The 24,147-nt window shown below is 41.7% G+C and overlaps 2 protein-coding genes across 10 annotated transcripts in view; one reads left to right on the top strand and one right to left on the bottom strand.

Moving 5' to 3' along the window:
* LOC308586811 (uncharacterized protein) overlaps positions 1-24,147 on the bottom strand; it is a 99,838-nt gene that overhangs the window by 1,633 nt on the left and 74,058 nt on the right. For 3 of the 8 annotated variants that reach the window (XR_014008053.1, XR_014008054.1, XR_014008056.1), the window contains exon 3: positions 13,983-14,060. The exons of 2 other annotated variants lie outside the window; for them this stretch is intronic. Coding sequence is in view for 1 of the 6 variants with exons in the window: in XM_081193920.1 (XP_081050046.1) it covers positions 13,995-14,060 (66 nt within the window). In the remaining 5 variants the exon portion in view is untranslated. Of the gene's footprint in view, positions 1-11,091; positions 11,206-13,982; positions 14,061-24,147 lie in introns of all 8 variants that reach the window. 3 more of the 8 variants (XR_014008058.1, XM_081193920.1, XR_014008057.1) reach the window with 2 other exon arrangements.
* NEGR1 (neuronal growth regulator 1) overlaps positions 1-24,147 on the top strand; it is a 457,176-nt gene that overhangs the window by 430,141 nt on the left and 2,888 nt on the right. The window lies entirely within an intron of this gene.

The raw sequence follows: 24,147 nt of genomic DNA, 5'->3' as shown, positions 1-24,147 counted from the left end.
ATGGGAGGTCTACTGTGGGAGTATATAGTGATCTGTTTTTTCAACCCCATTCTTCCCTATAGGTCTTCATCCTTGGATTTTGACTCTCATTATGCAGTCCCATTCTTACCAATATACCACTCACAATAAACTGGATAAATCTCATTTATTTTTCCATCGTTGTTTTCAAGTGCTGAAGGCTTGATTTAAAGTTGAAACCACTGTGTTCAAGTAGATAGAGTTGCTGGTTGTTGTTTTTTGTAGTTCTAGAAAAAGTAGTATCTTATAACAGGGATTTACAGTTAAATGTGCTTTGACAGGGTAAAGTACAGTGGTACCTCAGGTTAAGAACTTAATTCTTACTGGAGGTCCATTCTTAACCTGAAACTGTTCTTAACCTGAGGTACCACTTTAGCTTATGGGGCCTCCCGCTGCCGCCGCTGCATGATTTCTCTTCTCATCCTGAAGCAAAGTTCTTAAACCGAGGTACTATTTCTGGTTAGTGGAGTCTGTAAATGAAGCATCTGTAACCCGAGGTACCACTGTACTTTGGGTTTGAAAGTAGTGTGAGGGCAATCGGCTACAAATGATGGTGCATATATTGAAATGAGAAGTTACTGTGTGGTGTCTGGTAGGAAAATGGCATTTTAAAATGTTATTTTATAAAATGCCCGCACAATAAAAATATATTAATGTATTTTCCTTTGGTACATGATTCATTTATAACATTTTTTCATATATTTCATACATTTTATTTTTTAAAAATGTGAAATTACCATAATGTACAGTATATATGTGTTAGGTAAGATATAGAAAATCTAAATTTTAGCAGCAGAGGAGCTTTAAATATGGACAATGTTTCCAGGTCTGTCTTTCTAGCCACTATTCAGGCAGTGTGGAGCTGAGATCAGCAATCTGGTTTGTTTGTGTATGTAAAGAAAGTAAGCAAATTGACTGATGGATTGATGGGCTGGTTGATGCTGGGCAATTAGTTCCACTGTAGTCGGAAAGAAACTGGTCTGAGATTTGCAGATGACTGCAGTTAACCAAAAGTGGCTCCAAGAGAATACTGTTTGTTTTGGGGAAAACTGGTTTTACATGCTAGCATTATCTGACACTTGTGCTTATGTATATACAGTGGTACCTCAGGTTACATACGCTTCAGGTTACACACTCCGCTAACCCAGAAATAGTGCTTCAGGTTAAGAACTTTGCTTCAGGATAAGAACAGAAATCGGGCTCCGGAGGCACAGCAGCAGCAGGAGGCCCCATTAGCTAAAGTGGTGCTTCAGGTTAAGAACAGTTTCAGGTTAAGAACAGACATCCGGAACGAATTAAGTACTTAACCCGAGGTACCATTGTAGTTTTGACAGCCTGTTTGTACAACAGCCATTCTGCTAGTAGGATCCCTATTCTTGGCACTGTGCAGCAGCCAAATCCTGGGAGTGTCTTGCGCTTGAGAAATACATGGTGTGGGGCTAGCCAAACCCATGCCCTCCAGATGTTTTGGACTACAACTCCCATCCCCCAGCAATTGGCCATGCTAGCTGGGGCTGATGGGAGTTGTAATTCCATACATCTGGAGGACATGGTTTTGGTTTGCCCTATAGTGCATCCATGTGATGGGGTGAGCTCCTGTTGCTCTGTCCCAGCTCCTGCCAACTTAGTAGTTCAAAAGCACACCAGAGCAAGTAGATATATAGGTACCACTGTGGCAGGAAGGTAAATGGCATTTCCGTGCGCCCTGGCTTCTGTCATGGTGTTCCGTCGCGCCAGAACGGAACATGATTTTGGCAACATGATCCGGAAAGCTGTCTGGGGACAAACGCTGGCTCCCTCGGTCTGTAAGCGAGATGAGTGCCACACCCCATAGTCTCCTTTGACTGTACTTAACCATCCAGGAGTCCTTTATCTTTACCTATACAGTGGTACTTCTGGTTAAGAACTTAATTCATTCCAGAGGTCCATTCTTAACCTGAAACTGTTCTTAACCTGAAGCACCACTTTAGCTAATGGGGCCTCCTGCTGCCGCTGTGCTGCCGCTGCGTGATTTCTGTTCTCATCCTGAAGCAAAGTTCTTAACCCAAAGTACTATTTCTGGGTTAGCGGAGTCTGTAACCTGGAGCGTATGTAACCTGAAGCGTCTGTAACCCGAGGTACCACTGTAGTGCAACTGCAGTTATACTTGGAGACAGGGGAGCTTGTGTTACCACGTTCTGCAAGATGTGCAACAATGTCAACTCTTCAACTTCTTACACTAACATTGCATTGGATCTCGCCCCATGTTTCCAGTGACCTTTCATCCAAAAATAAGTGAAGCCCTATAGCATTGTCCCTGGAGCTTTTTATTGTTCAAAAAGAGAAGAGTGCTTATTGAGATTTTTTATTTACATAATAATAATTGCCTGTGAACTGTAAATTACAATCCCTTTCTGATGTACTTTGTCTGATATGGAACATAGTTTGAATCCCTTTATTTTGTGAATGAAATGCAGCCACTAGATCACTAGAGACTGCTGAGGTGATCATGATTTTAATCAACTGAGTTTTCTTGAATGGATAATACCTTGAGAGAGAAATTCAAACTACATTTTGGTTTGACTTCAGATATCCAATTCAACATTTTTTATGATGGTGTCACTAAAATTTTATTGAGAGAACAACTTTTCCCACTGAAGAGTTCTGTTACTATGCAGCGTATGTTATCTCAGCTTTCAGTCGACAAGCCAAGTCAATTTAGTTTAATAATCTGGAGGCTCTTAACTTGTCAAAAGCTAAACATACAGCAGTAACCAAGCCTTCTGTCTAATTATAGCAGATGAAATTCGACATATGCACCCTTTTTAAAACAAAAATTAGTTTTTCTGACAAAGCATACCACCTGCTCTTGCCTCAATCAGCTTTCCTAAAACACAATTGGTACGGCATTTAAAAGATAAGAATTCTATATTTAGTTACTGGTGAATATATGAATGTGAATGTTTATAGAAATTACAAGTACTATGCCTTCCTAAATATATATTTACAATAGGTGTGTTGAGTTGTGACCAAACAGAACCACTGCATAAATCTACAGCTGTGTGGCACTGATACAAACTGAGCCACAACAAATTGTTTGGATAAGTTGGATTGATGGGGAAGTACTACAGTCACAAATTTAAGGTTTAGCTTTGTTTTATCTAGGTATGTACTTATTCGTGCAGTTTTATTTTTACTAGTAGAAGTGAATAATAATGTAAATATTTTTAAAATCTGCAGTAAACATAACCACAAACATGCACCTAGTGTAACAAATATTCACCTTTTTTCACTCCAGAAACTCCAGGTGTCAGAAAAAGACCTACCCAAGAGGCTACCAATATATGTGACTTTCCAACATTATTGTTATGTTTAGAACCCATCTTCTCTTCAAGGGCAGAAAATTTACTTCAAGGATACTGGTTAAAGGGCATAAAATAAAACAAAAACTGAAATTTCATGCCTTTTTTGATTGCCTCAACTTTTTCAAGTTCCCCTGAATCCATACATTCATTTCCTATTTCTTCCATTCCATATTTTAAAACTGAACTTGGAAGGAACTTTTTTTTTATTACTGACATTCTAGGACAGTAATTTTAGGCCATAGTGAGTTGAATGTTGAATGTAAATAAAAATTGCTTTGTGGGCAAGGGAAGATAAAATCTGACAAAACGCTTATCATGTGAAATTTACTGCGTAGTCTGTACAATCTGAGCAAAGTGCAGCTGTAGAAAATTTAAAATGAGGGTTTGATGTATGTACCTTACCTGCAGAACTTTATGGGATAATACATTCTCATTATACCATGATAGAATTTGACTATTCATTGTTTTCATTTTTATGCCATGTACAGAGAAGCAAGTAGCCATAAATCTGAGAGCCGAATTTGTCTTATGGCTCAAGATCGCTCTCAAAGCAATTGATCAGGCCAGTGTTACTATACCTGTGCTATATTTATATACACAGTAGAAAATTCATAATTTCAAATACAGTCAGCTTAACGTGCTTTCACTTAATCAAGATGAAAGAATGGCTGTTGCCTGTGCTCAAGCAGAATGAATTTGGGGGGCAGTTGGTGTAATATTCTCCCATCTCACAAATCTTTAGTTCAACTCAGTGATGAAAGGTTGCTGTCCAAAATGTGTGCTTCTGACAGGTCTGTGAGGAGTGACGGAGTGACGCCACTCCCCAGCATATCTGCAGCCCTGCTAGTCTCAGCGGCTATGGCAGAAAGTGGGGTGGGGGGAAGGATGATCGGGCTCTCTGATCTCTATGCTGGGCCTCTGGTGGCTGTGAGACTAGCTCAAGGTCCACAAGGTCCCAGGCTGACTCAACCCTGCTCCTTCCTTAGAACAATCCAGTTTAGAGCTTTCCACTTGACTTAACTAGAGGGGATACTTCCAGTATGCCTCCATCCCAAATGCATATTCAGCAGCCATTTGGTGTCTGGCTCAGCTAGCATAGCCAAGCAAAACAACAACCCAAACCAATCCCACCCACCCCCAGCCTGACATTTCAGTCTTTCATTCTGCACCAGATTATTATACCAATGTTCAAAATTACGACCTTTGGGGTATCTGTATGTGCCTGATAACACAGTACGGTTTTTAAAAATTAAGTCACTGTTAATCCAACATCTTTAATGTGTGTGATATGCCTCAATGTAGCCATATTAGTGTGATTTATTTGGATTGCTTTTTCAGATGGGCTGATTTGTAAATACCGGTAATCTATTACTGGGTAGAAGTGAATCATAAGGTTTTTAGATGTTAATTGTGTTTCAAGCACAGAATGGCTTCTAACAGCAGCAGGAATCAGTGTTTATGCATTGAGTTCCCAAGAGTCTCAATATGAAAAGTCTGGTTGGTGTTTCAAATATTTATATGTGTAATAGTCTGAGTTATGTTCTCTGTCAAATCTGACTAGATAAGAGGTTCTTGGACTCTGTACCCCCAGGGCCTGCTTGACCAAAATAAATATTACTTTGGCCCATCAATCACAAAATGGTGGTTCAGGCGTGAAGTCCGTTTGTCTTCAGCTACAATGATGCACTCTTCCATTGTCCCCGAAACAGACAGATGCCAACCAACCAAATTTTTTTTGAAGATGCAAAACTTTCAGTGAAAATTATCTAGACTTTTTCTTCAGCTGCTCAGCATGGGTACCTTATCTCATCCATAGCCTAATATGAAGTATTTGGATTTAATGTAGTTTACCCTCATTGAGTTTGGTGAGTATGATGGCTGAAGTTCAAATACATTAGCTTAAATAGCCTGTAGATTAGGCTAATAAATTAGCATCATTCTTACTGGTACAGGTGTGCATGGACCTAAATACCTCCATTTCTCATCACAAAGACTCCATTCAAGACATGTAATTTGAAGAAAGACAGAATATATTTCATTTGAACTCATGCCTTAACTATTTCTGAACCAGTCCCTGAATACCATTATTTTTGTGTACAGTGCTAAAACAACAAAAAAAATTAGGAGTAGTTTCTGGGTTGCAGATATATATATATACACACACACACACGCGCGCACGCGCGAATGAAAATATCATCTGCCTATATTTTAAACTAAATTTTAAATCTTCTGGGCACTTCTTTATTTTTTTGGGGGGTGGGATATTTCTTCCCCCACTTTCCTTCCCCCTTCTTCCTTGCTTATGTGGTTGACTTGACACGCCTTCCTTTTCTAAATTACTTTACTTGGATCAATCAAGTTGTTGGTTTGAGTCATGATGAATGAATAGAAACTTATATAAGAATATCAATTCTAGGTTTCTTCAGTTCGGGTCTTTTGTGCATTCCATCTTTTGATCTTCTCCCAAGGTCACTGTTTCAATTATCATATTTTGGCCTTGAAACCATAAATTATAGTGTGTGGGTTTTTTCCATTTTGACACACTTTCATCTGGTGTAAACACTCGTAATTCTGTTGTGACACTTTCTGAGTAGATTAGGTCTCCTATCTCAAGCCAACGCTTTCTAATTCAGTGCTTTTATACAGACGGTTGTCCAGCTTCTAAAAAGTCATAAATCCTCAACTAAAGTATAATATTTAGAGATTTTATCTGTAGGGCTCGATTGGGACTTCAGAACTCCATTATCATCCAATCTTTCCTCTTAAGAAACATTTTTGACATGCAGAGTTTGTTGTCTTCTGTCTCTACTTTGAAAAAATATGTTCTGACCTTCAGTCAGCTATCCTCTGTCTGTTTCAGTCCCTGCATATGGTTAAGTTTCAAGTTAAGTTCAAATACAGAAGTCTGTGGTTCTTTTAATATTCGTGGTTTATACAAACACCTTTGAAAAAGCCATGTGTTGTGTAATTGGTTTGCATTAATAATTGCAATGTATGTATGTATTTTAAAAGTTCATATCCTGCCCACCCTTTAAAAAGAACCCTGGGTCTCTTACAATAATAAAATGTAAGGCAACATAAAATGAAACCCACATTAAACAGCATTCATAATAATACAATAATACATAGGAAGCCAGAAATTCCTGCAAACAGCAAATCAGCCCGTCCTAAGGCCAAAATATAATGTATGGACAAAATAGTGGGGAGCCCCCCCCCCCCCCGTGGGACACGATTAGCATGCCCATAAAAGTGAAAAATGTTCAGCTAAAGGCCTTTTTACACAACCAGGTTTGATCAAGCTCCTGAAAGCATATAGTGTCCAGGCTAGGCAGATTCTCAACAAAAAGGAGATTCCACCGGGTGAACATCACCTCAGAAAATGCCCTGCATTTTGTCAGCACCCATTCCACCTCAGATAGCCAAGGAATCTGAAGCAAGACCTCACATGCTGAACAGAGCATATGGGGTAAAACCATGTGGAAGGAGGTGCTTCTCAGTGTACTCTTATACCGTGCCATTTAGGGCTATATTTCTTTTTCTCAATAGACAGTAATAGAGGGTAGTTTGTTCTCCTTTATTCATCACCAAAAATGATGTTTAAAAGTTATCTTTCCAGTTTAAATATTTTTATGTAATGCAGCTTTACAAATTTGAAGTTTTATACAGGTAGGAGTAGGAATAGATACTTGACAATATGCATATATACTTTGTGAAAAACATTTCATTTTCAAGGCTTGGCTCTAACCATGCTGCTTTTGTCATCAAATTTGATGTCAATCATAAAGGAGAGATTGTAGCATGAATGAGATTTAAATATGGATAAATCAATCTTTCTTGGGGGACCTATGACTCTTACAATAACAAACACAAGCAAACTCGGTTGAGGTTTCTTCAAGAGGACTGTCAAATTATTAAGCTCATATTGACTCTTTCCAAGGAATAGTATCTAGTTTCATTTAAAGTATATTGTCTATTATTTCCTATCCGTGGAACAGAGTGCTGAAATCAGGCAGGCAAAATGTGCTGATTTCCTTGTAAAAGTGATGTGCAACACCGTGAGTCCACAGTGGTTGGACAGAACCATTCAGAAGAAATTAGATCCCTAGACAATAATAACCTCCTGGCCAGGAAGTTATGAAAACTAATACTGTTAGCTTCTTCCTTTAATAAAGCAAGGGTACTCTCCCCCAAGGACTAAAAATGGCATGCTTGCCTATATGTGATCTATCTTTACCAATAGCAGAATTCACTAATTGAAGATAAAACAATTTGCACTCTGAATGATAACAAGATAGTACTTTATCAAAATCCTTCTCTCCCTCATTACTTATTTTAAGGATTGGTCTTATTTCACTACATGGTAATTATACCTTCTCTAAACCTGAGGCTTATCTTTTGGGGGGGAAGATCCTTCTATATTAATATAACACACGTTAACACCAACATTTCCCTCTCTCTTTCAGCTATTGCAACAAAGATGTCATTAGCAGACTCAGCAGCCTACATCTAAGCTAAATTTTACTTCATCTTTACATATATCTGCTAAATAATGTAAGGTAGCAATGTTGAACACAGCACATAATGACTACGCTTTATCACTTGCAACTGAATTGCAATTCCAAAGCTGCATAGTTTATCCAGCAAATATTAGGTAGTGCTTTTATCAGGAAAATAGGCATAAGTGCTTAGTATATATTATTTGTCTTTCATTATCATCTGGAAAATACCAACTAGGGTAGAGTCCCACTGTGCCTAAGCCTATATTGTAACAGCAAGCCCTCTTCCCTAAAGATATATAATTGTTTGTATATGCCTTATGATGCAATGCAGGCAGCTATTCCTTTGCAGGAAGAATGGTTAAGTGATCCATGGCGGAGAGTTTTATTTAATGCCGAGATATTTATTGTGCCTCTTTTTCTTAAGCCAACAATTAGGATTTTAGGTTGATTAATATATCTGTACAGTAGGCTAGTTCCTAGGCAAACTCCTATCCTCCATATACAGACAAGCAAGAGACACTCTTAGAGCATTCCAGGCAGGCGAAAACACCCAAGAAGGGTGCAAAGTAAAACCAGTGATAGGGCTGGGCGATATAGCGGTATATTGTCCAACACCAGTTTGAAGTTCACATGGTGATAATTGTTTCATAATACAGTGGTACCTTGGTTGACAACCATAATCCGTTCCGGAGGTCCGTTTGTAAACTAAAACAGGTTGTAACCCAAGACACGCTTTCGCCAATGGGGCCTCCAAAAGAAATTTGTTTGTAATCCCAAAAAATGGGTTGTAATCCAAAAAAAGGTTGCAAACCGGGACACGCACTTCCAGGTTTGAAGTGTTTGTAATCCAAAATGTATGCAAACCAAGACGTATGCAAACCAAGGTACCACTGTATTAGAACTGGCAATATATCACGAATCACAATGTGTGTAAGGGCTAGGCGATAACTGGTTTTCAACACTGCGATAACTCACCAGCTAAACACTGCAATGGTTTCAGCAGCTGAACCTCACAATATCACCCGCTAAACATTGCAATCTAGCACAGTGTCTGAAATAAGGATGGAACTATGCAGAGGCGAACAGGACAATGCCCTGGCAACTTCTACTACTTAAGGGTCTAAATCGGATAAATGACATGATCAATCATCACACAGTCAGCTTCATCAGCAGGCAAGCTGTTTCTGCCACTGTCTCTTGCCGCCACTGCAAGGCCTTGCAGGCCGCCACTACTGCCACCGCCACGACAAGGCCTCACAGGCTGCCAACGCTTCTGCCGCTGTCGTCCACTGCTGTGGCGATGCTTCGCAGATTGCTGATTATTGTGCCCCTGCTGCCATGCTGCTTCTGCCCTTCCCCTGCTGTTGTTGATTCTGCTGCCACCAGGCTGCTGCTACCTAGTAGGCTTGCTGGAAGTCTGGCAGTCCCAGATTATTTGTATTCACTATGACTCATCCCCATACTTTGGATTATGCTGAATACCACCATTTGGTAGACAAGCCCCAAACCAAAAGTCTCATTTGGATGCATTTTTGCTTGCCTGCTGCTGAAAGTGACCATGAGGTTATAGATAATATCATTTATCAGTTTTAGACCCCTAAGTAGTAGCAGTTGCCAAGACACTATCCTGTTCGTCTTTGTGTAGCTCCTTCTTTATTTCAGATATCGTGATATATCAATATATCACAATGTTTAGCTGGTGATATATCACAATATTGAAAACCAGTTGTCACCAGCCCTAGTCGGTGATGGGTGTGTGGTTTGAAGAGCTGGCATTTGGCTTCCAGGCCCAAGGTTCCCCATTCCAGTACCTGTATTAGAATGGACGAATAAGCTAACATCAAACTCGATGTTTGATGTTTTCAAATGTTTCAGGAGATTCATCTTCAGGCTGCAGTAGGAAGCCTGGGGGAGGAGGGGAATCTCTAAAAGTTTTTAAATGATTTAATGTGGAGTTTAGAAAGACAGTATGGCTAGTGTCTTGTCTCTTAGTGCGGTAGTACTGCTGTTGATGCCACTTGTTTGACAGGGAGATTTGATAAAGGGGTATTAATTTATATACTGTATACAGATAGAGAAAAGCAAGGAACAGCTGGAGAGGTCACACAGGTCAAGACAAGGAGTCTGTGCCTAGTGGACTTCCCAGATGGCAGCACATTCCAATAGATCACTCACCACACATCATGCCTCAGAGATTTGGCAAGCTACAAAATGAACTAGCATCTGGTCTCTTAGGTTTCTTTCTCTTCCTTTTCCTAATAGCCAGACTTCCTTAAGGTTGATTTAGCCCCAAGGCAGTCACAATCCCACAACTGACACCAAGATGTTCTCATAATAAATTCTCATTCCAGGCATCATTTTAAGCTAAGCAGAATTACGTTTCTGCTATACTTACTAGTTATTTAACAAACAGTCACTTGACCTTCACATCTAATTAGAATACTTTTAGGGTTCTTAAGAATAACATATCTGTATGTTTTCCAATTTGAGGATGATTATAAAGGGATGGGAAGTAGCACAGCTCTTTGAAATTAAAGAGATCTAACCCAAATGTCTCTCAACGTAGTGCTTTGCTGCCAACAGCCTAATTAACAGATATAGATGTTTCAGAAAATGAACATTCAAGAACTAAAATATGTTTAGACGATGGCTGCTAGTAAGCTGTGGAACTGGTGGGCCACCTTTGGCCAAGGAGGTCATGTAGGCCAGGCCAATAAGGCCACATGAGTCGGATAAAGGAAGTCACATGGGTGGGACCAAGTTCTGGTTTTCTTCCCATCCTCCTCCCTTGCAAAAATGTGAAGACTAAAGTACTAAGTGCATAGCTCAACTGAAAAGTGTCTAGCCTTGTTCTAGAAGGGGTCCCTGGCATTACAGTAACCATACGTTACTCAGAAGTAAGCCCCATTAAATTCCATAGGAATGGCTCCCAAATAGTACTGGAGCATGAATTGGTTAGTCTTAAGTGACACACAGAGCTGATAACCAGCTCTCCCCCAAACTATCAGCCCTATCGAAAAAAGATTATCCCTAACTTATTCATTTCTATGCCTCTTCCCAAAATGTGGAAAGATATTAAATGGACAAGAGTGTAGGAAGCCAGGGTTAAAATCGCCACTTGTCTCCCTGGGTGTCCTTGGGCTATTCACTGTCAGTCTATGTCTCAGTGTTGTGAGGATAATATGTGGAACAGGAGACTCATGAATACTATGAAAGGAAACCAGGCTTACTTGTTTTAATTGGTTCAACACAGAATAGCTGGTCACGGGAAGGTAGCAACAGGAACAAGCCACTTCTGTTGGGTCTGGTGGCTATCTTAGGTTGCAGTTCCAACCATGTCTACTCTGAAACAAGTCAATGAAGCATACTCCTGGGTAAGTGGGGTGAATTTATTAACTGTGTTCCTATCACCTCCCAAAACAGGAGTTCACTGGGTTTCTCCCAAAGCAAAACAGTTAAAACTGTACACTGAAATCAATATGCAACTGATATGCAATTTAAAACATTACAGTGGTGCCTCGCAAGACGAAATTAATTCGTTCCGCAAGTTTTTTCTTCTTGCGAGTTTTTTGTCTTGCGAAGCACAGTTTCCCATAGGAATGCATTGAAAATCAATCAATGCGTTCCTATGGAGACCGTCCGGGGACAGAGGGGAAGCGCCGCGCGCCTTCCCCTCTGTCCTCGGACCTGTTTAAAGCAAGGGGCAGCGGGGAGAAGATTGCTTCTCCCCGTTGCCTGCCCCGCAATCTCCGGGGACAGAGGGGAAGGCGCGCGCGCCTTCCCCTCTGTCCCCGGACCTGTTTTAAAGCAAGGGAAGGGGCAGCGGGGAGAATCGCTTCTCCCCGTTGCCGCCCCTTGGTTCAAAAGGGGTCCGGGGACAGCGGGGAAGACGCGCTGCGCTTCCCTGCTATCCCCGGAGCTTGCGGGGCAAGCTTCGTTTTGCGAAGCAAGCCCATAGGGAAATGCGTCTTGCGAAGCGGCTAAGAAAACGAAAAACTCCTTCGTCTAGCGAGTTTTTCGTCTTCCGGGGTACCACTGTATTAGAAGTACAATTCAGGTTAACAGTTTCCCAAGAATATATACTTTAATATACAGATACTGCACAAACTAAAAGCTGGTTCGGTTTGATAGATAGACAGACAGACAGTCAGATGGGAGGGGGGTTATTGGGTTGTTTTTGTTTTGATTTTGATTATCTATTTTGTGGTTTTATTTCCTGATTTTATCTTGCAAACCGCCCTGAGACCTGCGGGTATAGAGCGGTATATAAATTTATAAATAAATAAATATATAGTTATGTTCTCAGAACCCAACTTATTTTTGTGATGATAGTTGTTTTAAACTGTTATTAAGATTGTGTTTTAATGTTGTAACCCACCTTAGGGTGAAGGGGGCATATTTAACAGCAACAGTAAGCAATCACACTGGTGAAAAAGACGTTGGCTTTGTGCTTCAGCTGGCTTACAAATTTGGTGGCTCTAAGATTAAATCCACATGCAGACTCACTAAAAGGGGTGGGCCGTTCAGTTTATTTTTAATCATATCCATATCTATGCACCTAGAAGTCCATTTTGTCCTGTTTCTGCATTAACAGGTAAACCTTGGGATAAGCATCTAAATGTGCACTTTTTTGTTGTTTTTTTAAATCCTTCTCAAAATATGTATTTTATGTATTTTTAAGCAGCAGCTCTGTGCAATTAGTGCTAAAACAGCATTGCTGGGTTTTTATTTTGTAGATTTGTATCCTTCAGTTCTGGGAATAAGCCAATCTTGTGAATGCTTGGCAATACCAGGACAGAGAAGCCCCACTGATTCTATGAAGACAAAAGGTCTGGTGCCAACAGGTTGTGGGTGTCAGGCACTGAAGTTTGTCTTTTACCAGCTGCTGTATCCTATCTACCAGAAGAAATATGAATATTTCATTTACTTACTTTGAATTACCTTTCTAATATTACATAAATAAAATAAAATAAAACAGATGCATTGTAGATCTGATGTGTTTGCATTTGTACAATCTGGATATGATTTATTAAGCTTGAAGTTCATATGAAGGAAAGCAGATTAGCATAATTTTCTGCTTGCTTAAGAAGTCACAACAGTCCAGATTATGTAGCAAATTGAGGAAACTGTTTTAATATGATAAGATGAAATACCACCTACAGTATGCTTGATCTTCCTAGCTGGATTTTTGATCTAAATGAAAGTTGGTTTGTCATACTGATTTCTAATTTAACTTTGCTTTGTAATCAAAGGAAGGAAAGTGTAAAAGAGAACTCCATTTGCTTCAGCAACATTGAAAATTCAGGTGATTAGTGAGGCCTACAAAGTGTTTAAAGCTGAGGGAATTGCTCATGCAAATGAAAGTTCCCGAATTGGGGCCTTGATTTTATATTCTGTAAATTTATTGTATTAGGTGAAGATTCCCAAGAAGGAGTTAAAGTGATGTTTTGTTCATGTCATACTCTGTGCATAATAAGAAGCAAATAACTCAACACAAATTGGAAATTGTCAAGAGCGTGACAGCTGTGCTTCTGACTTCTCTTACAAGGAAATGAGGGAAATTTTTAGGTCTGCTATTCAAAACACAATTAAATTGCCAACTCAGGGGACTGCAGCACCACAAAGCAAACAAAATGGGATGAACTTTTGCGTATTTCTTCCATTAATTTTATTGCCTCTCTTGTGTTTTATACTCTGCTAAGCTCAGAAAGGACCTTTAGTTAGCAAATATTCAGGTATATTTATTTGTTATGATGATTAATGCAATATTACAAATTGACATGAAGCTCTGTTGGGTTACCTGTTATTTCTCTGATACCTTTAAAGAGAATCCTGGGAGAGGAAGCTCTCTATGCTCACTCACAATATTTTCCTAGGAAAATATTTTTAGGGCTTTATAGGTCGAAATCAGAACTTTGAACTGGATCTGGAAATTATTTGGGAGCCAGTGTAATAGGGCCAGGATTTATGTAATATGCTCAGACCATCTGGCCTGAGCAGCATGACCACCAAATTCACTAAACTCAGAACTATAAAGCACCAATTTCAATATTGCAGAAGTACCTGGATTACACAATACATTACAAGTATTGCCAAAAAAGCATTACTTTTTCAAACTTACTTATTTAGGTCTCTATTGAAGGATGAAAGTCCATGATTGTCTGGAAGATGAGAGAGCATTTGTATCTGATACTGGCACCTGAAATTTAGAGAGCATGAATATTAAGATCATAGATCCTGTGGGTGGACAAGGTACAATCTAGTTCCAAGAATAGAACATAAGAAGCATCTTGCTTGATTAGACCAAAGGCATATTTAGTAGAAATGTGTGGTGGCCCCAATATTCACCTTATATGTGTTTAGCTATATGTGTTTCTTTTAATTCCATTCTATTTCTGAGTTGCTCTGGGTTTTCTCTACTTAAATCTGTAATTCAGGTTCTGTGCCACTCAAAATGAATCTCCCTGTTCCTTATTCACTATAATGGGGAATCTAAAAATGGCTGTATCTCCCCCACTCCCCTTTTGGCCAAATTAGGTGAAATTTACAAGCATAGAAGCCTATCCAGAGTGGATTGTGTCTGCTAAATTGCAGGCAGTCTAGTGGATTTTTTTGTTGGGAAAATTCCTCCATAATCCATATTAACACAATACCTGTATCACAACTGCTAAAACTTCGTAAGATTCACATTTTTGAGAGGGAGTGGGGGCTTGTCTCTTCTTCCTCTTACCTAAACATAATTAAAAGTTCACTGAGTGGTATGTATTTTTGCATGTGGATTTTTGCAGCTTCAGACCTTTCCAGAGCTTGTTCGTGTCTTCTATTGCAACATGAACCTAGCCAGCTGCCTGCAGAGTTCTGAACAGCTCTAGGGTTGTCGCTGCTGCTGCTGTTAAAGCATAGCAATGTAGATTTTTTAAAAATGTTTAAAAAACTTTTGCCTTTTAAATAAATTTTCCACTGCTGTGTTTTAACAACAAAAATAAATAAACACAGAGTTCTTCAATGCTTTGCAGACATTTTGGACAGCCTTGCTTCTTGGAGAGCCCAAGGATATAAAGAAAGCATGGTGCTTTCTTAACCTGAAGCACCACTTTAGCTAATGGGGCCTCCTGCTGCTACTGTGCTGCCACTGCACGATTTCTGTTCTCATCCTGAAGCAAAGTTCTTAACCCGAGGTAATATTTCTGGGTTTAACCTGAAGCATATGTAACCTGAAGTGTATGTAACCCGAGGTACCACTGTACACAACAATCATGATCAGTAGCTCTCAATAAGGTAGAAAACCACCATAAACCAACCAGTGTGAAGGCAAACAAACACACACAAATAAACCCATCCCTAGAATAACACCAATTGTCCAATTTACAGTGTGCCATATATACATAAGAGATTAAGTGGCGTATAACACCTGCTATTCATGTTAATACAAAGAATTTCTGCCATAATACCATTTGGCCATATTTTTTAGTGCTTCAGTGCATAGTTTCTTCAGCCATTCAGACTTCAGAAAGTTATTTCCTGAAGATCTCAAAAAATGGCTAGTGTAGTATCAGACAGAAAACATTTTTTTTAAAAAATATGTTACTCCTTTTCAAGGTCCCTTGATCGTGGACAGATGCTTTCTAGAGCCTTCTCCTAACACCCATCGTGATTTGAGGCAGAACAATGCTCCTTTGTGTAGGCCCGCAGCATTCTGTGCAAATGGCCTCCGTGGCTAGTGTAGTGCACTAAATGATGCAGAGATTTCCTTTCAATTCGTGCCATGTGATGTGTCAGTCTTTGCCAACCAGTTCAATTGCTATCTGTGCATTCTCTTTGTTAATAGTTATTCCTGCTGGCTGCCATAAGGTCTAGCTTTAAGCTCAATTTTCAAAGAGCGTATCCAGCATTCACAACATGTAGAGGTCTGTATACATTCATCATGCAGTGGTGAATCTCAGTTGGCAAGATCTCCTCAGCTGTGAGAAATTCAATTACTGTTTGCTACTCAAAATGTGCATCAGTGGCAGTTGTCATTCTGAACTACCTGCTTCTGTTCCTCTTTGGTGTGAGAGAAGCAGGGGTGTTGGAACTTTTCTTGGAAACAGGCTGGAATCTGTCCACCGTCTTGCTCGTATAATCCGCTATCATAGTATCTGACATTGTTAGAGAAATAGAGGAGTACTTCCTCCCAACGTACATTGTCATAACAGTGATGAGAAGAGTATTGGGAGAAATACTTCATCACCGTTGCCAGGCTGATGGGCCATGCGACAACAGCTGCTCCATTTGTTTCCCCAGCCTGGAGTGGCCAGGCACACATCAAAAGAGGGCCTTGATTGGATAGAGGGGAAGGTATTTAATTAGTAGTCTACAAAAGTTATCAGCACAGAGCTTGGACAATGCAAAATATCTGTTTGGAGCAGTGCTTCATTATTATTATTATTATTATTATTATTATTATTATTATTTACATATGCACTAGCTCAAAAACCAGTTGAAGGCTTTTTACAAGGCATTTAAAGGCACAGTTCAGAATGAAGTGTGGCTTAGGTTCCTTGTGGCAAGGTCCGTGACTGATTATGGCTGAGACAAAGAGAGCTTTTTCAAATTCACAAATGAAATCTAAAGGTTCAGTTTATTAGCTGAACACATGGAATTGATATGGGCCATTTTTAAAAAAAACAACTTTGGCTTTGAATAATTTGCTTCAGCAACTCCAACATTGTTTAATTCATTTTGACAACTTTGACTTTATTTAATTTGCTTCATCAGCCTCAACCCCATTTATTTCACCTGCTCTGCCTGTGTTCTGTATTCAAGCCTTTGTGCAAAATTGAGGTCAGACCTTCATTTGCATTTCTACTTCTCTCAACTTAGCCCTTGACGTGAATTGTGGGTACTTTGAATTAAATGCATTGTTGTCTATTTTGGAAGTTGATTACCAAAACATCTTGCTTTACAGATACCTTTGCTACTGCCAAAGAACTTGAAATGAAAGCTTAGAGAGTCGCACGGCTCATTTGCTTACCTTTATCTTAATGTTATAAATCAATAACAACTGCAGATGCCCCATTTCCTTAAACACATGAATAAGAGAAAAGTAGAAATGGATTTGGCTTTTAGATTAGCATTTTTGCTTTTTAAGTTGCATTGGAATTCAGTTGAGGGAACAATAATTTCCAGTGCTCAGAGGCATAGACCCTAGTCTAGCTGCTTTGGTGTGAGCCAAGCTGCACACCCAGACATCTCTGCAGCCATTTCTGTACAGTGGTACCTCTGGTTGTGAAGGGGATCCGTTCTGGAGGCCAGTTCGCAACATGAAAAGAGCGCAACCCGCAGCAGCACGTGTGCGCATGTGTGGGTTGCGATTTGGCACTTGTGCGCATGCGCGAAGCATGATTTAGCGCTTCTGCACATGCGCGAGCGGCAAAACCCAGAGGTCGCCCTTTCTGGTACTTCCGGGTTGCCGCGGGACGTAACCTGAAAGAACATAACATGCAGCAAACCTAACAAGAGGTATGACTGTAATCACAGTCATTGCCCCATAGCAGAAGGAGGAGTGAGGATGGAGGAGGAAGAAGCTTTAAATGGAATTATACTGGAAATTGGCAATTCCCACCTCCTTGAGACCACCTCTTGTATTGAGTGCCTGCTTATGTCCCAGCCCCCTGTGCATTTCTCAAAAGCTCAACTACTTATATTCAAGCTATACACAACAAGTGATACATCATATATACAACATTTATAAAAGAGTCAAATGAAGAGGGAACTACTATGTACTACATTTATGCAGCATAATTTGACTAATAATACATACCGTATTTTTGTGTGTATAAGATGATGCTTTTTGCTAAAAGGCAAAAACTGGGTGTCGTCTTATACACGGATAGTGAATGCAGAGGGGGGACGTGTGTTTAATGGCAGCAGCAAGCAGGAGATTGGCAGCAGTGACTGGGCAGGTGACTGGTGGCTGCGGCAAGGCCTGCTGCCGATTGGCTGTGGCTGCGGCAATCGAGCAGGTGATTGGCGGCTGTGGCAAGGCTGGCAGGCAATTGGCAGCTGCAGCAGGTGGGCTGTTGGTGGCGGTGAGCGGGCAGACAATTGGCGGGTGCAGCGAGATGTGCGATTGGCAGTGACAGGCAGGCAGGTGAGCGATTGGTAGAAGTGACCTCCCCCACCCCGCCCCGCCCCCCAAAAAGCTAAACAACTTAATTTTGTGTTAAAAATATAGTTGTCATCTTATACATGGGGGCACCTTATACAAGGAAAAATACAGTAAGTATTTTTATACAGTTGTGTGCATTGTTGTATGTCTCTGCTTATGCGCTAGTTACTTTATGGAAACCTGGAGTATGCATGCATATGATAATACATATACTGTGAGAATTGTTCATATTTTTAGCATATTTTTGTCAATATTAAGGAGCAATGACACAGGAATTAAGAGGAGGGAAATCTGTGTGAATAAACTAGACACTGAGATTTTAGGGGGGAAACGTCTCTAAAGAAAAGAGAGACATCTTGTTTCTGAGGGCATAGTAACGTGCTGCATCTTCAAAGGCCCAGGGCTGGTGCACCAACATACTTAAATTGCATTCTTATTGCATGATGTAGCCACTAGTGCGCTGAAACTTTATGAACATCTAGCTGTAGCAAGTGAATAGCTGTCAACTTTTCCCTTTTCTTGCGAGGAATCCTATTCGGAATAAGGGAATTTCCCTTTAAAAATGGGAAACGTTGACAGCTATGAGCAAGTGCCCAGAAAGGCAGGGTCTTTGATATATTCTCTACAATTGCGGTTCTTTCCACTTACTATTTTGAAATCAGTGTGGGAGCCAGACCCTACAGGTGAACTGAATGATGATGATGATGATTGATTGAATAATTATACCACCCTATACCTGCAGGTCTCAGGGCAGTTCACAGAATAAAATCAGAATGTAAAACCACAAAGTACATAAGCAAAATAAAAACAACAACAACCCAATAACACCCCCCACACACATTTTAAAAGGGCATAGAAAGATTCTCAATAGCCTAAGTTCTGGTCCACTTGTTCCTTTAAGTCCATGTCTACTAACATTAGGGAGAATTCTTTGAAGGTAGTCCACTACTGGTTTTAAACCCCAATCTGACTAGCTTCTATGGTGAGATCAGGTTCTCCCTTATGCTGGCAAAGTTATAACGTACAAGGAACATATTGGCATATGTGGTGGAGTTGTAACTATGTACTCAAGTTCTAGAAGCATGTTGTAACAGCTTGGAGGCTGTTAGTGATATATATATATAAGCAAACATACTTAGTGGGAATGAATTTATTTGGCAACATTCATGAATATTTGGTATGTTTGGTAGAAATATGAACCTTGTATTCCACCATGAAATATATTTTATGCCACTCATTCTTTTAAAGCTTTCTATGATGATTATTATGATTATTTTATCATATTGTAATTTTATTCTTCCTGTTTTTATGATTGCTTTTAAGTATAGATAAGGGGAACAGAATTGGCAGCTTGCTGCAATCAGCCCTTTGGAACTTTCTTCTCTATTAGGGTTGCTTACTTTTAATGAAAGGGCTGTTGCTGTAATTTTTATTTTAACAATCTGTATGTGATCTTTTAAGAGTATGCATTTTAAGTGTATATTTAATTATTATTTTTAAATGATCTCATTAGTATGCAAGGCCTCAGCTGGGACTAGTGAGATCCTGCTGGATCTCTTTTCTAAAGAGTTAATAACTTTTCTGATAACGATCTAAAAGCTTGATGATATTGCTTCATTTAAATGGTCAGTAAAATGCTCTTGTATATTTAACCTCATCATATGAGAGACTGTGAAATCTCTTTTGCTCTGTCTCTCTTCCCTGGAGCAATTTCCAACATTTATTTATTTAAGAGTCCACCAGGTTGAAGAAGGGTTCCCTAGCTCAGCAGTCAGATACAAAGGGGCCAACAATGGATGGTGATTAAACAGTCCTAAGAAATCACATTATCATAAAAACATTGTTTTTAGGGTTTACCGGTTCTACTGTCGTTCTCATTTAACAGAAACAGAAACTTTAACATTTAAAATCTTTCAGAACATAAAGGAAGAAACAAAATGTGTTCAGTGCACTTTGGGGCATTGAGGATCATACATGCTCAGGGTCAAAACTGTGTTCAGTGTGACAGATTAAGAAACTAAAGGAGACATTACTAAGGGAATCTGAGTTTATAAAAGGCAGTAACACATCTGCAGAGACTCTGAAGTTGCACACACACAGACTGAGTTCATGGCTGGGTGACAGAGTGACAAATTCCTGGAAGTCTGCAAGTCCTAAAGCAGCATAGCACTCAAGGCACCAGGATCAAAGCCAGGCCACAGGAGGCCAAGGAGAACACCACCTCACAGGCTCTGTTCATTCTGTGACAAGACATAGCAGCTATAGGAAGATTCAAAACTAGTCTTCAATTTTTTCATCACCACTTCATCTACCACACTATTGTTAGGTCAGGATGCCTGACCACATCTCAGCTTGAATTGGCACAAACTGCCCCAAACGAAAGATGAATGGAATTTTTAGGAACCCAGCAAAATTTGTGGGATAAACCATAGATCCACAAATCCAGCACAGCCATCCATCAAATTGGGGGTATGCAGATACCATTTTAACAGCCTTTTAAAAAAAATATCACTTGAGCTTTTGGAGAAAGAAGGGTTTATAGCCAGAATGACTCTGTCTACCCCATGGGTTAATAGCCTGAGCACTTGAGCATCACTGACAGAGTGAAAAATGGCAAGCTGCAGATTTTCTTGGATCCCAGAATAGAGGACAACATTATTTCATTCCAATGGCAGCAGATGTTCGTTGTCGTTTCGCTGGTATAAACATCTTTAGGATTCTGGATGCAAAATATGCATTTGGCAAAATGGACTGGATAGGGAATTCCGCTGACCTATGTATTTTCAACACACCATGGGGCAGATTCAAATTTCTTAGTCTACCTTTTGGAATTAAGTCAAATATTGAAGTGCTTCAACAAAATAATTATGACACATTTGGAGATACCATAGAAGTGCACATAATAGCAAATGACATGAGTGTAACAGCATCCACACATGAGAAACATAACAAGATACTGAAAAATGTGAGAAACAGATAGAACAGTGCTTGGCCCAAGGAGTAAAGTGCATGGAACATGTCCTCTCATCACATGTGATCAACTCCGATGACACCAAAGTTGAGACAATCCATCCCCATCTCCCTCACGCATTGCAAAGGCTTGTGAGGGTGAGCCAGATTCATGAAGAGCAGGGATGTCCAATAGGTTGATCACAATCCAGGATTGGAACTGCCCCAAAAATATGTTAGACTGTTTTTGTATGCCACTACAGTGGCAAGACTTTTATTAGCCAAAAATTGGAAATCGCAAGAAATATCAACGATAGAAAAATGGCAGATGAAGATGTTGGACTTTTTGGAGCTGGCCGACCTGACTGGAAGAATCCGCAATCAGAAAGAAGAGGAGTACCAAGAAGATTGGAAGAAATTTAAAGACTACCGTATTTTTCGCCCCATAAGACGCACTTTTTCCCATCCAAAAATGAAGGGAAAATCTGGGTGCGTCTTATGGGGCGAATGCAGGCTTTCGCTGAAGCTTGAAGAGCGAGAGGGGTCGGTGCGCACCGACCCCTCTCGCTCTCCAGGCTTCAGGAAGATATCCGCCGCCCAGGCAGCCCTGTGGGAGGTCCCACAGGGTTGCCTAGGCTGCGGATAGCAGCCTGCTTCTCGGAGCGTCGGGCGCCCTGAAGGCAGAGCGCCCGACGCTTCGGGAACCATTCCGCAGCCCAGGCAGCCCTGTGGGAGGTCCCACAGGGCTGCCTAGGCTGCGGATAGCAGCCTGCTTCTCGCAGCGTCGAGCGCCCTGAAGGCAGAGCGCCCGACGCTTCGGGAACCATTCCGCAGCCCAGGCAGCCCTGTGGGAGGTCCCACAGGGTTGCCTAGGCTGCGGATAGCAGCCTGCTTCTCGGAGCGTCGGGCGCCCTGAAGGCAGAGCGCCCGACGCTTCGGGAACAATTCCGCCGCCCAGGCAGCCCTGTGGGAGGTCCCACAGGGTTGCCTAGGCTGCGGATAGCAGCCTGCTTCTCGGAGCGTCGGGCGCCCTGAAGGCAGAGCGCCCGACGCTTCGGGAACAATTCCGCCGCCCAGGCAGCCCTGTGGGAGGTCCCACAGGGCTGCCTAGGCTGCGGATAGCAGCCTGCTTCTCGCAGCGTCGAGCGCCCTGAAGGCAGAGCGCCCGACGCTTCGGGAACCATTCCGCAGCCCAGGCAGCCCTGTGGGAGGTCCCACAGGGCTGCCTAGGCTGCGGATAGCAGCCTGTTTCTCGCAGCGTCGAGCGCCCTGAAGGCAGAGCGCCCGACGCTTCGGGAACCATTCCGCAGCCCAGGCAGCCCTGTGGGAGGTCCCACAGGGCTGCCTAGGCTGCGGATAGCAGCCTGCTTCTCGCAGCGTCGAGCGCCCTGAAGGCAGAGCGCCCGACGCTTCGGGAACCATTCCGCAGCCCAGGCAGCCCTGTGGGAGGTCCCACAGGGCTGCCTAGGCTGCGGATAGCAGCCTGCTTCTCGGAGCGTCGGGCGCCCTGAAGGCAGGGTGCGCAAGGCTTGGGGCGGCAGCGGACTGCTTGCGCGCACCTAGAAGCTTGGGGCGTGCTGAGGTCAGCGCGCCCCAAGCTTCTGCATGCCGGCAAGCAGTCCGCTGCCGCCCCAAGCCTCCCGCACCGGGCAGGAGGTCCCGCCGGGTGCGGGAGGCTTGGGGCGGCAGCGGACTGCTTGCGCGCACCTAGAAGCTTGGGGCGTGCTGAGGTCAGCGCGCCCCAAGCTTCTGCATGCCGGCAAGCAGTCCGCTGCCGCCCCAAGCCTCCCGCACCCGGCAGGAGGTCCCGCCGGGTGCGCAAGGCTTGGGGCGGCAGCGGACTGCTTGCCGGCATGCAGAAGCTTGGGGCGCGCTGACCTCAGCACGCCCCAAGCTTCTGGATTAGCGCAGGGGTCCGCTAGCCCTGGGAGAGGCGCCGGCTCTCCCACGCTAGCGGAGACCTTGCCGGCACGCAGAAGCTTGGGGCGCGCTGAGCTCCGCACGCCCCAAGCTCCTGGTGTAGCGCAGCGCACCTGGGGGGGAAATAAAAATTTTTTCCTTCATTTCCCCCCCTAAAATCTAGGTGCGTCTTATGGGCCGGTGCGTCTTATGGGGCGAAAAATACGGTATTTAGCTAAATATTGTAACATAAGATCATTAGAAGTCACTTGAAAGTATCAAATAGGCCTAGGATTAGAATAAGGAGGAATTGTAAAGAAATATGGACTGAGACTATTAAGAAAAGAGAAGAAGGTAGTAAATTGAAAGAGTTAATTTTATTAGAAAGATGAAGGTGATACAATGAAATTCAGTTGGGGATTTGAGGAAGTCAGTTAACAATGAAAGTTAAATCAGGTTCTACAAGTACGTAATATGTGTTTATATTTTTGTTTTGTTTTTTTGTTTTTAGTATTGTAATGTGTTTTCTTTGTGTGTTTTATATGTCATATTTGTTATAAATGTGGAAAATCAATAAAAAAAATTGGGAGGAAAATAGGTTGATCACAAACCCGCGAGGTTTTGGTAGATTGCGGGTCTATCTCTGGCTCCCTTTCCTCAGTGTCATTGAAACTGACTCCTGCCCCGCCCCCTCAACAAGTTCAACAACTTTGACCTGAACCCCCAAAAAGCAGGGGTAGATCATTGCCAGATTTTAAATCTGAAAGTAGATTACAGTCTCTCGGGAATTGGCCACCTCTGATGTAGAACATGTGGCTCAGCCCTAATACCAGCCTATGCCTCGGAATATGGACTAGAAGCTTGTTTAATCCGCATCTAGAAGTTCATTACTTAGGAAGTATTGTATTTTCAAAGTCTCTGGCAAAGTATCTGCTTCTCTGCCTATTGTAACATGACTGCATAGCTATAAAAAGAGACGCTCCTTATCAAGAACATTAGCAGGAATCTGTGGAAATGACACAGATGATGTTTGTGAAGGAAGAGTTTATTATGCAAGTACAGAGTTCTGATGCAGAGTTCAGAACAGAGGCTAAAAGAAAAAGGCTGGACAAGCAAAAGAAAGCATATGAATCCTGGACTGCAGCCATGCTGGGCAATGAAAGATCCTCTCATCACAAAGCAGTGGTGACAAAGTAGTCAGACAAGACAAGGTGTAAAGTGCTTTGCTCCAGTAACATCTGTAAACTATCACAGCTCAGTATAACTGCAGGTATTTCTTAGATATTTG

The sequence above is a fragment of the Podarcis bocagei genome (genome assembly GCF_964188305.1).
Source record: "Podarcis bocagei genome assembly, chromosome: 5".
Lineage (NCBI taxonomy): Eukaryota > Metazoa > Chordata > Lepidosauria > Squamata > Lacertidae > Podarcis > Podarcis bocagei.
This window is presented reverse-complemented; position numbering and strand designations above follow the sequence as displayed.